Source organism: Lutra lutra, chromosome 15 (assembly GCF_902655055.1).
Source record: "Lutra lutra chromosome 15, mLutLut1.2, whole genome shotgun sequence".
NCBI lineage: Eukaryota > Metazoa > Chordata > Mammalia > Carnivora > Mustelidae > Lutra > Lutra lutra.
The window spans coordinates 69519508-69535282 of NC_062292.1; the positions used below are offsets into that span (position 1 = coordinate 69519508).

The 15775-nt window shown below is 43.7% G+C and overlaps 1 protein-coding gene across 6 annotated transcripts in view; it reads left to right on the forward strand.

Annotated features, from left to right (window-relative positions):
• NUP210L (nucleoporin 210 like) overlaps window positions 1–15775 on the forward strand; it is a 93762-nt gene that overhangs the window by 52726 nt on the left and 25261 nt on the right. For 5 of the 6 annotated variants that reach the window (XM_047704143.1, XM_047704144.1, XM_047704148.1 and 2 more), the window contains 12 exons: window positions 3262–3454; window positions 7373–7461; window positions 7667–7771; window positions 8009–8110; window positions 9004–9132; window positions 9451–9578; window positions 10361–10493; window positions 11601–11663; window positions 12029–12208; window positions 12560–12640; window positions 12722–12853; window positions 15348–15506. In XM_047704143.1, coding sequence (XP_047560099.1) covers window positions 3262–3454; window positions 7373–7461; window positions 7667–7771; window positions 8009–8110; window positions 9004–9132; window positions 9451–9578; window positions 10361–10493; window positions 11601–11663; window positions 12029–12208; window positions 12560–12640; window positions 12722–12853; window positions 15348–15506 — 1494 coding nt within the window. The remainder of the gene's footprint in view (window positions 1–3261; window positions 3455–7372; window positions 7462–7666; window positions 7772–8008; window positions 8111–9003; window positions 9133–9450; window positions 9579–10360; window positions 10494–11600; window positions 11664–12028; window positions 12209–12559; window positions 12641–12721; window positions 12854–15347; window positions 15507–15775) is intronic. The other variant, XM_047704145.1, reaches the window with a different exon arrangement.

The following is a 15775-nucleotide window of genomic DNA, read 5'->3' on the forward strand; positions in this document are numbered from 1 at the left end:
TGGTTTCTGATAAAAAAAAGTAGGTGTTAATCTTATGTCCTTCCCTTTCCGCTTTTATGACTCTCTTTCTCTTTGACTTTGATTATGACATGTTTAGATGCAAATCTCTTTGAATTTATCCTGCCTGGAGTTCTTTGTGTTTCTTGGAGGTTAAATGTTGTTCATCAGTTTAGGAAGTTTCTAGCCATTATTTTTTCAACTATCCTTTCTTCCTCTTTTTTTTTCCCTTTCTTTTCTTTGTAGGGCTCTCATTTTGCATATATTGATATACTCAATGGTGTCCTGTGGGTCTCTGATGCTATTCATTTTTCTTTATCCTTTTTTCTTGCTGTTCGTCGGACTGGATAATCTCAGCTGATCTATTTTAAAGTTCTCTTATTCTTTCTTCTGCCTATTCAGATCTGCTATTTAGTTCCTCTAGTGAATTTTTCATTGCAATTATACTCTACAATTTCAAAATTTACTTTGGTTCTTTATTGATATCCTCTATATGCTAAGACATTATTTTCATACTTTCCTTTACTTATTTAAACATAAATTTCATTAGTTCTCTGAACAAAATAGTTGATTCAAAAAGTCTTTATTTATGGGGCACCTGGGTGGCTCGTCTGCCTTTGGCTCAGGTCATGATCCCAGGGGCCTGGGATTGAGTCCGTGTTGGGCTCCCTGCTCAGGGAGAAGCCCGCTTCTCCCTCTCCCACTCCCCCTGCTTGTAGTCCCTCTCTTGCTGTCTCTCTCTGTCAAATAAATAAATAAAATCTTAAAAAAAAAAGTCTTTGTCTACTAAGTCCCATGTCTGAGCATCTGCAGGGACCGTGTCCCTTTTTTTTTTTTTAAGGTTTTATTTATTGAGAGAGAGAAAGAACAGAGGGAGAGGGAAAAGCAGCCACCCTGCTGAGTAGGAAGCCTGATGTGGGGCTCAATCCCAGGATCCTGAGATGACAACCTGAGCCAAAGGCAGAGGCTTAACCGACTGAGCCACCCAGGTGCCCGAACCCCAGGACAGTTTCTATTAACTGTTTTTTTCCTGTGTATGGGCTATTGTTTCTTTTTCTTTTTTTTTAAAGATTTTTATTTATTTATTTGAGAGAGAGAGCACAAGCAGGGGTGGGGGGAGGGAAAAGGAGGCTCCCCACTGAGCAAAGAGCCCAAGATAGAGCTTAATCAAGGACTCCAGGATCATGACCCGAGCAGAAGGCAGATGCTTAACTGACTGAGCCACCCAGGTGCCCCTACTTTCTTGTTTCTTTGCATTTCTAATGATGTTTTGTCGAAAACTTGACATTTTTTTTTCAGATTTTATTTATTTGATAGAGAGTGCATGCATGCTTACAAGCAGGGAGAGCAGCGGACAGAGGGAGAGGGAGAAGCAGTCTCTCCGTGGAGCAGGGATCCTGATACGGGGCTCAGTACCAGGACCCTGGATCATGACCTAAGCTGAAGGCATATGCTTAATGGACTGAGCCACCTGGGTGCCCCAAAACGTGACAGTTTAAATAGCATAATTTAGTAATTCTGAAATCATATTGTTCCCTCACTAGGTTTTGTGGCAGTTACTGGTTTTTGTTGTGGTAGTGGTAGCTGTTCAGTGACCTTTCCTGAACTAGTTCTGTAATGTCTGTATTTTCTTTGTCCCTTGTGGTCACTCAAGTCTCTGTGTGGTTAGCTTTGTGATCAGCTAATTGTTGGATATCAGTTTCCTCGATTCCAGGTATTTTGGGGGGGAGTATATTAAATTTATATATAAATTCAGAACAACTGAAATTTTTATGACACTGAGTCATCCTAGTCATCCTGTCCCCCCCAAAATATATATATATATGGAGAGAGAGATCAAACCTAGATCAAAAATAAAAAACAAGTAGAAAGGATATTTTGAGAGACATTGGGGAAAACTGACTATATATTAGATGATACTGAATTAATATTCTTTTTTTTTAAGATTTTATTTGTTTATTTGACAGAGAGAGATCACAAGTAGGCAGAGAGGCAGGCAGGGTGGGGTGGGGGAAGCAGGCTCCCCGCTGGCAGAGAGCCCGATGCGGGGCTCTATCCCAGGACCCTGAGATCATGACCTGAGCTGAAGGCAGAGGCTTAACCCACTGAGCCACCAAGGCGCCCCTTGAAGTAATATTCTAATGTGCGATAATATTGTTTTTGTTACTTAGAATGCTCTCATTCATAGGAATGCGTGCTAAAATATTTACGGGTAAGGTTCCATGATACTTATATCATTTAGCAAAAAAGAAAAAAAAAGACACACATACAAATGGAGGAAAGAAAGTAGAGGGAGAGAAAGATTAGGCAAATGGTAAACCCAGATGAAGTGTTATATTCATACTATTCTTTCAACATATCTGTAGGTTTGAAAATTATCAAAGAGAGGCTCCTGGGTTCTCAGTCTGTTGAGCATCTGACTCTTGGTTTCAGCTCAGGTCAAGATCTCAAGATCATGAAATTGAGCACCACATTGAGCTCTGTGCTCAGCAGGGAGTCTGCTTGAAATTCTTTCCCTCCCTCTACTGCCCACTCCAAATAAAAAAATAATTCTTTTTTTTAATTATTAAAGATTGTATTTATTTATTTGACAGAGATCACAAGTAGGCAGAGAGAGAGGAGGAAGCAGGCTCCCCGCTGAGCAGAGAGCCCGACGTGGGGCTCGATCCCAGGATCCTGGGATCATGACCTGAGCCGAAGGCCGAGGCTTAACCCACTGAGCCACCCAGGCGCCCCTAAAAAAATAAATCTTAAAAGAAAATTGTCAAAGAGAAAAGAATGGAATAAACATGAGTCCTTGCTTCAGGGGTATCTCAACGCCTCCTAAACTATTGTTTTTTTCTTTTAAAAAATTTTTAATAGATTTTAGTTATTTAGGGGCACCTGGGTGGTTCAGTGGGTTAAAGCCTCTGCCTTCAGCTTGGGTCATGATCCCAGGGTCCTGGGATCGAGCCCCGCATCGGGCTCTCTGCTCAGCGGGGAGCCTGCTTCCTCCTCTCTCTCTGCCTGCCTCTCTGCCTACTTGTGATCTCTGTCAAATGAATAACTAAAATCTTTAAAAAAGAGATTTTAGTTATTTATTTGAAACAGAGAGAGAAAACATGAACAAGCGGTGGGAGTGGGAGAGGGAGAAATAGACTCCCTACTGAGCAGAGAGCCCGATGTGGGGATTGATCCCAGGACCCTGAAATCTTGATCTGAGCCGAAGGCAGACCCTTAACGACTAAGCCACCAGGCGTCCCTCTCTCTATTTTTTTAATGCAGATTCCTGTATCAAGCCTGAGGGACACCGTTCTGGAACTGGCAGTGTTTGATCAACACAGGAGAAAGTTTGATAATTTCAGTTCACTAATGCTGGAATGGAAATCCTCAAATGAAACACTAGCTCATTTTGAAAATTATAATTCAGTGGAGATGGTAGCAAAGGATGACGGCAGTGGGCAGACTCGGCTACATGGTATTTTGGTGACTTATAAATCCTTTTACATGTCTGCTTAGTGTTTCTGCACTGTTTCCCTTGGGAAATAGTTTATTTCAGATTTCATCATATCTCTCGTTTCATCTTTGATCCTGTATGTTTTAGCAAATGTAAATAAAGATTTCTTGTTGCAAAGTCAGGGTCTAAGATCCAACATTTCTCACAGGAACATAAAATTAATTTTAATCTATTTATTACATATTATTTGCCTAATGTTATAAAAATTGCATTCATTTATTAGAAAATATTTATTAAGTGACTGTTACATGTAGGACTGTGCTAGGCACCTGAAGATGGAATGGTACATGAGATAGTCGTGGCCTCTGCCCTTATATATATGTGTGTGTATGTGTGTGTGTGTGTGTGTATAAACATACATATGTATACGCCTCTGCCTTTGTATAAATATTTTTTAAAGATTTCATTTATTTATTTATTTATTTATTTATTTTAGAGGCGGGTAGGGGCAGAGGGAAAGGAAGAGAGAGAATCTCAAGCAGATTCCCTGCTGAGTATGGAGCCCAATGCGGGGCTCGATCTTACGACCCTGAGATCAAGACCTGAGCCAAAACCAAGAGCCAATGCTTAACCGACTGAGCCACCTAGGTGCCCCACTCATAGACTTTAGATATTACAATTGTGTTAGGTGTTTTGAAGGACAAAGATGGGGTGCTGTAAGAGTCATAGCAGAGAACCTAACGTAGTTCAGAACAGAGAAGGCTGCCCAAGAAAATAACATTTACGCTGAGACCTGAGGGGGGGCGGCCAAAAGGGGAGACAGAGTGAGAATAAGGTGAGTGAATTTTACAGAGGGACCAGAGGGACCAGCAGGAGTTCTGAGAGAGCAGCAAGCCCTCACTTGGCATCAGTCCTCCATCCTCTGCTTGAGTCACATTTGCCAGTTCACCAAAGCAGTCACTTGCCCAGACCGACACAAGGTGGACAAGCTCAAGGACACGGGTGCAAACAGGCAGGCTTCACCGCAGGCCAGTGACAGGGAAGTGTGCCGCAGAGCGATCCCCAAGTGAAGAAAGAGGTACAGAAGGTAACTTTTAAGTTTCTGGCATGAAGGTTTGGATGGATGGTGTAACCATTCATGGAATAAGAAACGCTTAGAGGAGAAGTAAGAGTCAGCCTTCTCCACACACACAGGGAGCGCAACCACAGGCCAAGTCTAAGAGCTCCACTAGGGAACGCGGCAGCACGAAACTCATGTGTAACACTCTGACACCAACAGTGCGGTGCACTTCGTGTGAAACCTGGTAGCAAGGAGGGGCACCTGGCTGGCTCAGTCGGTGGAGCATGCGACTCTTTTTTTTTTTTTTTAAGATTTTATTTATTTATTTGACAGACAGAGATCGCAAGTAGGCAGAGAGGCAGGCAGAGAGAGAGGAGGAAGCAGGCTCCCCGCTGAGCAGAGAGCCCGATGTGGGGCTCGATCCCAGGACCCTGAGATCATGACCTGAGCTGACACAGAGGCTTTAACCCACTGAGCCACCCAGGCGCCCAGAGCATGCGACTCTTGATCTCAGGTTGTGGGTTCGAGCCTCACATTACCTGCAGAGATTACTTTAAAATCTTTTTTTAAAAAGTAGCAAGGAAAGAGATGCTCTTTACTTGCTGTAACAGTCAACCAGCAGATACCATCTGTGCGTCTTCTGTTTTCTGATTTCATCCCTCCCTCTAACTCCATCACTGTGTCCTCATGTCTGTCCCATGTTACCACAGTAGCCTCCCGGCTGACCTCCCTGTGCCTGTGCTGCCCTCTAATCTGTCACCCACACTACTGTCTAGATTACCTTCCTAAAGTACAGATCCGAACCTCTTTGTTGGAGGCACCTGGCTGGCACATTCAGTTCGGCATCTGACTCTGGGTTTCAGCTCAGGTCTTGATCTCAGGGTCCTGAGATTGAGCCCCGCATCAGGCTCTGAGCTCAGTGGGGTGTCTGCTCCTCTCTCTCTCCCTCTGCCCCGGCCCTACTTTCTCTCCGTGTCGCTCTCAAATAAAATAAATAAATAAATAAATATTTTCAAAATTTGTTCTGGCTACTGTGGCCTGAAGTCTACGACATGCCAAAGGCTGCACCCAATGCTTCACAGGTGACCCTCATAACAGCCCTGGTACGGTATTACTCCCGTGATGTCAGTGTGTCCCTCTATCATTTGTTGAGTTCTTAATATATTCGAGGTGCAGTTTTAAGCTTTGAGATTACAACAGGAAAGTAGGGGAAGCAGCGAGCTCTCTGACACTGAAGCCTAAGCTGTCAACCACTCACTGTCCTGCCACCGCACTGCTGGGGGGCTCCCCGTGTCTTTCGGGATAAAATTCCTGTGGTCCAGCTTACCATACCAGCCCCCGCCTACCTCTCTGGCTCCACCTGCTGTTACTACCCATGTATACTCTACATTTTTCTCACACTCAACAACTTTATTTATTAAAAGGGGTTTTTTAAGGTTTTATTGTTTTAAGTCATCTCTACACCCAATGTGGAGCTTGAACTGATGACCACAAGATCAAGATTGCACACACTTCTGGCTGAGCCAGCAAGGCCCCCCCACTCACAACTTGATATCCTTAGCCACGACAAGGCTTCTTGTACCTCTTCCCTTTCACGTGTTTATGTTTTCTTTTCTTGCACCGTCACGGGGTTGCCCTCTGGAAGTTTTCTGTTCCTTTATATTACTTATCTAAGGAAAGTATTCCTTTTCTGTGCTCTGTACAGAGCAGCACTGTACTGTAGCAACACTCACACACGGTATGGTAGTGGTTGGTTTCCCTCTCAATCATCATACTAACTCTGCAGGCTTCTTGGAAAGCAAGGATTGTGTTTTCTTCTTCATCTCTGCCTCCTCATTATCTGGCATAGTCCCTGAAGTAGCCCCGCAGGAAATCTGTGTTTATGGGTGGATGGAGCATCACGTGAGACTCCCCGACTCAGGCACAATCATACTACTATTTGGAAGATAAAACAAGAATTGACTTAAGTGGCAGATTTATGGTAAAGTTTTAAAAAAGAAAGAAAAAAAAGAATAAATAGGTAAAACAGAGTCAGATTACAGAAAGTTTCAAATACTAGTTGAAGGAGTTTGAATTGCTGTAATGAGGAATAGTTGTTTAAAGTGGCCCAGCTGAGGGGCGCCTGGGGGGCTCAGTTGGTTAAGTGTCTGCCCACATCCAGCTTCCTGCTCAGCGGGGAGCCTGCTTCTCCCTCTCTCTCTCCTCTTTTTTGTTAAAAGATTTTACTATTTATTTGACAGAGCACAAGAAGGGGAAGCAGCAGGCAGAGGGTGAGGGAGAAGCAGGATCCCTGCTAAGCAGGGAGCCTCATGTGGAACTTGATCCCAGGACCGTGGGATCATGACCTGAGCCGAAGGCAGTCACTTAATGGACTGAGCCACCCAGGCGCCCCCTCATTCCAATTTTTAAACTAAAAAATTTCTCCATACACGGTTGTCAGTCTGTGTTTGGACCCACAGACCATTAGAGTTGGAAAGAATTTTAGACTTTGCCTAGCCCAAACCCTCATTTAAAAAAGAAACTGATGGGGCATCCAGGTGGCTCAGTGGGTTAAGCCTTTGCCTTTGGCTCTGGTCATGATCTCCAGGTCCTGGGATCAAGCCCCGCATTGGGCTCTCTGCTCAGCGGGGAGCCTGCTTCCCCCCGTCCCCACCTCTGCCTGCCTTTCTGCCTACTTGTGATCTCTCTGTCAAATAAATAAATTCTTTGAAAAAAAATAGCAATCAACACAAAAACTCAGTTTTCTGTTTCTTGTGTTTCCCCACAAAGTATTTTTTTTCTTCCTGCAGTAGAATATCATTTGGAAAAAAGTAGGGCAGAATTTCGTTTTCTGGAGACACTTTTGTAGTCTACATGTACTGTTTCTCACATGTCTCCAGGTCATCAGGTCCTTAAAGTACATCAGTTAAAAGGGACTGTACTCATCGGAGTCAATTTTGTGGGCTACTCAGAGAAGAAAAGTCCAGAGGTAAGAAAAAGGAATCACTGAAATGTAAGGCTCTTCATTTCTAACTTTAAAAAAAGAACAAAAATCACTTGCAACTAATGTAAATCTGAGAACTGTGCACCTCTCTGATTCTGTTATCTGTGGCGCATGAAGGAACTCTGGAATCTTCTCTCAGCTGAGGAGTTAAAAGTTTATATTCACCTTTGTGGTGGTTGTGCATTTCTAGAAACTTTCCAACTTGCCCAGATCTGCAGCTGTGGAGCTGCTCCTGGTGGACGATGTGACCGTACTGCCTGAGAATGCCACCATCTATAACCACCCTGATGTGAAGGTGAAAGTTGGAGGGGTTGAGTCAAATGGGATCGCATGGGAGGGAAGAGTCTAAGGTGACTGAGATGAACAGTATGGCAATAAAAACAAGCTAACTTTTGTGTTGAGAATCCCTAATAAGTTTATGTAACCTATGTGTAATAATTAGGTGCAGCACCCTTGGTAGTAATACTGTGATAATCTTGGTTTGTCTTTAGCCCAAAGAGAATGGAGTGTTGTCTGTCTCATTTTTCCCTAGGAGATATTTAGCCTTGTGGAAGGATCTGGTTATTTTCTGGTCAACAGCAGTGAGCAGGACATTGTCACTGTCACTTATATGGAAGCAGAAAGTTCTATCCAGGTGAGGTCTAGAGATAGTCCCAGGTTGACAGTCTCAGGTCAAAGTTCATCCTTACAAGAATGATTGGAAAAATTCCACTGTGTGTCTTAGACTTGTTACAAAAGTAACATTTGCCTCATTTTTTAACCTTAGTAGATTCTCCAACCCAAAACAAGCTTTTTTTTGTTTGTTTCCTTCAACTAGCTGGGCAATTTTTTTGTTTCTAATTGAACCAAGACAGTGTAGAAGACATCGAATTGTAAGATTTCCATGAAAAGAGGGTTCATTTCTATACATTTCAAAGCAAGAACTGTGGGGACAATTAGTTGTGCTGTTGACTTCATAACCTGAGTGTAGGCTGTTTCTAGCCGGGGTGTGACGACGACTCGATATATTAAGCTGTCTTTGCGGTCAACATGCCAAGGGATTTGCTTTTAGTTGACGTTTAGTAATAAAAACAATAGCTTATATTAACATACGTATATATTTCCCTCTCTTCTAAGAGCTCAAAGGAATTTCTCTCTCCTCGGTCATACTGTTTAGGGGGGAGATTGCCGCACTGGGGACAGGGTTTGGAAGGACCTGTTGTACCGGGCGGGATCCGCAGCCCATGACAGAAACAGGTTCTTCTCATGCTTCCTCCCCCACTGGCGGCTTCAGCATATCTCCATGAAATCCCTTCCCTGCTCATAATCAAGAAAGCTGGATATGTACGCTGGATTCCGCTTGAATCAGTCAGCTTAACTCTTGCTCCTTATCATTAGTGTTTGTTAAGGGTGCACCATGTGCGGTGACCTCTCAGTTCCCATCACAGAGGAAGTAAGTTGTTGTATTTTGTGCTTTGAATGAAAATAGCTGCTTTATGTTTGGAGCACGTGTCCTTTCTTACCCAGCTGCCATCTTCTTCCTTCTAGTTAGTTCCGGTACACCCTGGATTTCTCACCTTGGAGGTCTATGATCTGTGCTTGGCTTTCCCGGGTCCAGCAGTGGCCTACCTCAGGGTGTCAGACATACAGGAGCTGGAGCTCGATCTGATTGATAAGGTGAGAGGCATCAGAGAAGCCGGCCTCATTCGCGCTCTATAGCCTCACTCGCAATGGTCTGTGTGGTCTGCGCGTGTGCAGCAGGCCTTTAGTGATGTGAGCAGAAATGCTCCTTAAAGAACAACATTCCAGCATCACAGGCGACGCGAGTACTGCAGAGCAGATAACGTAGCGCATGTTGAGTAGGGTGATTTGATAAAGGGCTGACCGGGAGCATTCAGCACAAACAAAATAGTCTGTCACCCTGAAAGAGTTAGTTAGACTGTCCTTGGTGAATGAAACACTTTCACTAAAATTATTTTTCTCTTTTACTACCAGGTTGAAATAGGTAAAACTGTGTTAGTGACTGTGAGGGTTCTTGGCTCTTCCAAACGCCCCTTCCGAAATAAATACTTCAGAAACATGGAGCTCAAACTGCAGTTGGCTTCTGCCGTTGTCACCCTGACGTGAGTGCCGCCTCAGCACCTCCTTCTCCCCATGCTGGGCATCAGGGGTCCGCTCTCCCTGCATGACTTCACATCTTCTTTCCTTTTCTGCAGCCTTGCCTTTCAGCCCGTACTGTCCCCCATTTTCAGCCCTCCACAAGCTACCCCTCCACACCCTCAGATGTGTTGTTTCAGGACAAACCCTCGTGTCTTGTGAATATTTCCATTTTATGAAACTCTCCTTGGACGGTGTCATCTGGGGTGCCTCAGCATGGAGGACCTTTGAAACTCTATCTAGAGAGAGAGGTGCTGGTGTTCCCCTCTGCAAAAGGGGGACCCAGAACTCCAAGTTGCTTGAGTATTTCCGGTTTTGTTTATGTTTATGTTTTTGTTGCCCTTGTTCCTTTGGGGCCTTAGAACAAACACATAGCCTTCAGGAGCTTCCTGCCATGGCCATGAACTTCGTCTTGACTCTGGAAATTTATTTTTGGGCAGTTCCCTTTAGCTGGAGTTAAAATGAGCAGAAAATGTTATACATCTTAGAAAGAAGCATAACCGGCTACTCTTAAAATAAAAATCTTTTTTTTTTTTTAAGGATTTTATTTATTCATTTTGGGAGGGGGCTTAGGGGGAGGGAAAAGGACTAGCAGACTCTGTGCAGGGCTCGGCAAGGGGCTCTGTGCCCCGGGTCCAAGACCAGGACCCAAGCCAAAACCGACAGTTGGACGCTCAACTGACAGCCACCCACGTGTCCCAAAACCGAATCTTTGTTACCTACAAACACACATGTCTTGTCTTTCCAGGCTAATGGAGGAACAGGATGAATACTCTGAAAATTATATCCTTCGAGCTGTTTCTGTTGGGCAAACCACACTTGTGGCTATTGCCAGGGACAAGATGGGGAGGAGATTCACATCAGCTCCTCGCCAAATTGAGGTAAGGAAATCATCTTATCCACAGTTAGTACCGCATCTTCTTTAGCTTTATTCATCTTTTTCTGTTTAGTTTGCACAAGTTAAAAATTATTTGACTCAGTAAAATGATAGTTGTCTAACTCTTGAAATAATACATAATATGTTTTAGGTTTTTTGTTTTTCTGTATAAAAGTAATATACTTCTTGTAGAAAATTTGAAAGCAAAAGAAATAATAAAGATGCAGAGTGAAAAATCACCTATAATTCCACTACTTAGAGGCAACCGTTCATTATTAATAATCCTTCACTTCTTCCCCATGCCTGTTTAACATACATGAATCATACGGCTTTTTTCATCTTAATCCTTTATCAAAAGTATTTTTTATGTCATTAAAAGCTCATTGTTGACCACGTGTTGGCAATTATTGAAGCTGGGGAACAGGTATCTGTACCTGAGAGTTATTATACTGCTTTCTCTACTTTTATATATGTTGGAAAAAAAGGATAAAAGAAAGATAATTATAAACATAACTTTAATGACCACTTTTAGGGCACCTGGGTGGCTCAGTCGGTTAAGCGTCTGACTTTGGCTCAGGTCATGATCTCAGGATCAAGTCCCACGGGGTCTCTGCTCAGCGGGGAGTCTGCTTCTCCCTCTCACTCTCCTCTATGCTCTCCATCCACTCTCTCTCTCTCACGTAAATAAATAAAGTGGCTCCGGGGTGTCTCAGTGGTAAAGCCTCTGCCTTCAGCTCAGGTCATGATCTCAGGGTCCTGGGATCAAGCCCCGCATCGGGCTCTCTGCTCAGCAGGAAGCCTGTTTCCCTTCCTCTCTCTCTGCCTGCACGTAACCTCTGTCTGTCAAATAAATAAAATCCTTTTTAAAAAAAAAGGAAAATAAATAAAATCTTTTTTAAAATGACCACACTTTTATTCCAATAAGTGGACATAAAATTTTTTAAGCATTCTCATTTATTTTTTGCTATTATAAGTAAAATTTATATCTATAAATAAAGTAAAATACATGTCTGTGTATAGGATTTTTCTCCCTTAGAATAAGCTGCATGATCATTTATTATGAAATTGATTCTAGTCTGTCCCTGTTGTCTTTTTGGTCTTTTCCTTCAAGGTGTTTCCTCCCTTCAGACTTGTTCCAGAGAAAATGACACTGATCCCAGCTAACATGATGCAGGTGATCTCAAAGTCAGGAAATACGATTTACCATTTCTTCTCACCCTGCTCTGCCCCACCCTCCACATGTGTGCACGCCCTTCTTCCTACTGGCATCCTCTTGTCTACTCCTGCCAAGTACAGCAGGACCTGATAAAGAAGAAAATTAGTACTTTCACGTCCCCTAATGAACAGGGTATAACCTACCTCTGGGAACACATAGATCATATGTGGCACTTGTGTTTCTTCTACATATGAGTTGCTGTGGGATATGTCAATTGGGAAGTGGCGGGGAGTAAGAGGTTGAATTGCTTGGACAAAATGTTGGGAAAAGAGATGGGATTTCTCCCCATGTTCCAGGCATTTGCTTGCATGTTTCAATTCTAGGTAATGTCTGAAGGTGGCCCCCAGCCCCAATCTATCATTCACTTCTCTATCAGTAACCAGACTGTGGCTGTTGTGAATAGGCGGGGGCAAGTCACGGGGAAGGTAGTTGGCACAGCTGTGGTCCATGGCACCATCCAGACAGTAAATGAAGATACTGGCAAAGTCATTGTGTTTTCCCAGGTATTGGTTCCTTGCTCTGCTTCCACTTTTCTATCTGGGAACCAAATTGGGACATGTGGGGTCATGAGGGAGGGTGTCAGTAGCTCAGAAAAACCCTTTGAGTCCCTTACCTGGCGTTCTCTTAACCAAGCATGGGAAGTATATAGTCTTTAGTGAAAACCCCACAGAGTATTGGCATTGGTATATGACCTAGTCCCTATCTTTAGGAACTGTCTAGGGAACAAAAACAAGCACATCTACTGGCATTTTTTTTGCTGAATGCCCCAGACAACCACAGGCTAGTTAGTGTAAGTGCCCTCTGCCCCGCACAGACTCCCTCTTAGCCTGCGCTTGCTTCTACCCGTGGGGCAGGATGAAGTGCGCGTTGAAGTGGTCCAGCTCAGGGCCGTGAGGGTCCTTGCAGCCACCACTCGACTCATCACAGCGACTGAGGTCAGTAAGGCGGCTCTGTTCTCGGCGCGCTCTGGCAATGCCAGCTGGGCAGGACATACAGCACATACATCTTCTTTTCAGATGCCAGTTTATGTCATGGGAGTGACCAGTACCCAGACCCCTTTCTCCTTCAGCAATGCCAACCCTGGACTCACATTCCATTGGTCCATGAGCAAAAGGGACGTATTGGATCTAGTACCCAGGCATTCAGAGGTATGAATGTATCTCTTTGTTATATCATCTCAGGGACATTGATAGTAAATTCACCGTATTTCATCAAGTTTGAGACTGATTTCACTTTCTAAACTACACAGTATTACTATTTATCTCCTTTTCCCTTTGTTCTCTGAACTCTAGAAACCTATAAATCGTATGAAGAGCTCAATTGGAGTACTCAGATAATTCTATGTAATTTTTAATATACTTTGCTAGAACGAGTTCTCAAAAAAAAAGTTTCCTTTAATATTGTATTTGCGAGCATTTGACTGTGTTCCATGAGCAATAACATGTCATGAATACAGGGTGTGTGCACATGCTTCATGGCCGGGCTTTGCTTCACTGCATGCCATAGATCCTGCAAGTTTTTACAAACGGAAGCTTTGTAGCAACCACAAGTCTATTGGTGCCATTTTTTCTTTTTTAAAGATTTTTATTTATTTGACAGACAGATCACAAGTAGGCAGAGAGAGAGAGAGAGAGAGAGGAGGAGGAAGTAGGCTCCCTACTGAGCAGAGAGCCTGATGCGGGACTCGATCCCAGGACCCTGGGATCTGACCTGAGCCGAAGGCAGAGGCTTCAACCCACTGAGCCACCCAGGCGCCCCAATAAAATATTTTTAATTAAGATATGTACACTGTTTTAGACATAATGCTATTTATTGCATACCTAATAGATAACAGTGTAGTGTAAACATAACTTTTATGTGCACTGGAAAGCCAGAAAACTCATTTTATTTGCTTTATTGCAACATTTGCTTTACTGTGGTGGCCTAGAGCTGAACCTGCAGTAGCTTTGAGGTGAGCCTGTGCTCTGTGATAAATGAAACGAGCTCTGACGTCTTTTTTTTTTTTTTAAAGATTTTATTTATTTATTTGACAGAGAGAAATCACAAGTAGGCAGAGAGGCAGGCAGAGAGAGAGGAGGAAGCAGGCTCCCTGCTGAGCAGAAAGCCCGACGTGGGGCTTGAACCCAGGACCTGGGATCATGACCTGAGCCGAAGGCAGCGGCTTAACCCACTGAGCCACCCAGGCGCCCTAAGAGCTCTGACGTCTTAATGCACACAGCATTGAGCCTTACTCAGAAACCCGGAAAAGATAAGAAAGAAGGAAAGAAAAAGGAAGAAAGAAAAAGAAAAAAAGAAAGAAAGCAAAGAAAAGAAGGAAAGGAAGAAAGAAAAAAAAAAGGGGGGGGGGTACGTTCCAGACAGCTGACTGAGATCTACTAACGGAAATGGAAAATTTTCTGTAGGGGAGGATTTTGGAAGTTGGGACTTTGTGAGTCAAGAGAGCAAGAAAGGTCTTGAGGGCTCTAGACAGCAAAAGGGCAGGAGAAAGAGGACTTGAAATGAGTGCCCCAAAGGTAGGCAGGTGTCTCCTCCAATACCTGTCTCATGGCCTTATCCAGTCTGGGCCACAGTGATGGGGAAGCAGTAGGGATACAGTCCACCGGGGTGAGCATAGTCCTGAAATAGTTCTGCCTTCCTTGCCGCCACTCTGAACTCCAGGGTTAGATTGTCTCAGTTCTCCCAATTTCAGTTCTCCTATCTAAAGCCATTTTAGAAATGCCTTCCTTCATTTTCATTCTCCTGTCTATGGATTTACTTCAGGATAACATGAGACTCAGGAAACCTGTGTGGCTCAGTGGGTTAAGCCTCTGCCTTTGGCTCAATCTTGATCCCAGGGTCCTGGGATCAAGCCCCACCATCAGGCTCCCTGCTCGGTGGGGAGCCTGAATCCCCCTCTCTCTCTGCCTGCCTCCCTGCCTACTTGTGATCCCTCTCTCTGTCAAATAAATTTAAAAAACTTAAAAAAAAAAGACTTAAAAAAATAACATGAGACTCTCACAGAGACTTGCCAGAATTAGTTGAGTGCTATACTTGGAGTTTACTTTAGGGGTGACTCTGTTGCTGGGAATATGAAAAGAAGTAACCATGAAAATAATCCCTGGTACTCTAGTTCTTTTCTACAGATCTATCTAGCATACATTTTCTTTTTTCTTTTTTCTTTTTTTAAAGATTTTATTTATTTATCTGATAGAGATCACAAATAGGCAGAGATGCAGGCAAAGAGAGAGTGGAAGAGAAGCAGGCTCCCCACTGAGCAGAGAGCCCGATGTGGGGCTCGATCCCAGGACGCTGGGATCATGACCTGAGCGGAAGGCAGAGGCCTTAACCAACTGAGCCACCCAGGCGCCCCCAGCATACATTTTCTTTATTGTTACAAGACCGGGGGAAGGGCAGAGTGATTTTTTTTTTTTTTAAGATTTTATTTATTTGACAGGCAGAGATCACAAGTAGGCAGAGAGGCAGACAGAGAGGAGGAAACAGGCTCCCTGCCAAGCAGAGAGTCTGACACGGGGCTGGATCCCAGGACCCTGGGCTTATGACCTGAGCGGAAGGCAGAGGCTTTAACCCACTGAGCCACCCAGGCACCCCGAGCACAGTGATTATTAATGAATATTTCTTAATCCATTCCTGACTGTTTTCCAGGTTTTTCTACAGCTCCCGGTAGAAAATAACTTTGCCATGGTTGTCCACACAAAAGCAGCTGGTCGGACCAGTATCAAAGTCACTGTCCGCTGTATGAACAGTTCCTCTGGGCAGCTTGAGGGGAATTTATTAGAATTGTCTGATGAAGTTCAGATTCTGGTAAGGTCCCAAACCTAAATTTTGTTTTTACATATCAAGGAGAAGAAAGTTATATTCTCTTATCATCCATGTGGAGCTTGGTCTGGATAGAGGTAGAGAAAGTGCTAGAGGGAGCCCTAGAACAGGCTCATAGTTTCTAGAGCTTTGTCATTCTTCCTAATTGCATCTATATAAGTACTGATATTAGAAACTGTAAGAACATGCACTCCCCTTACCTCCCCACACAATAAACACAGGATACGAAAGCAGAATAATTAAAGAGGGACTCA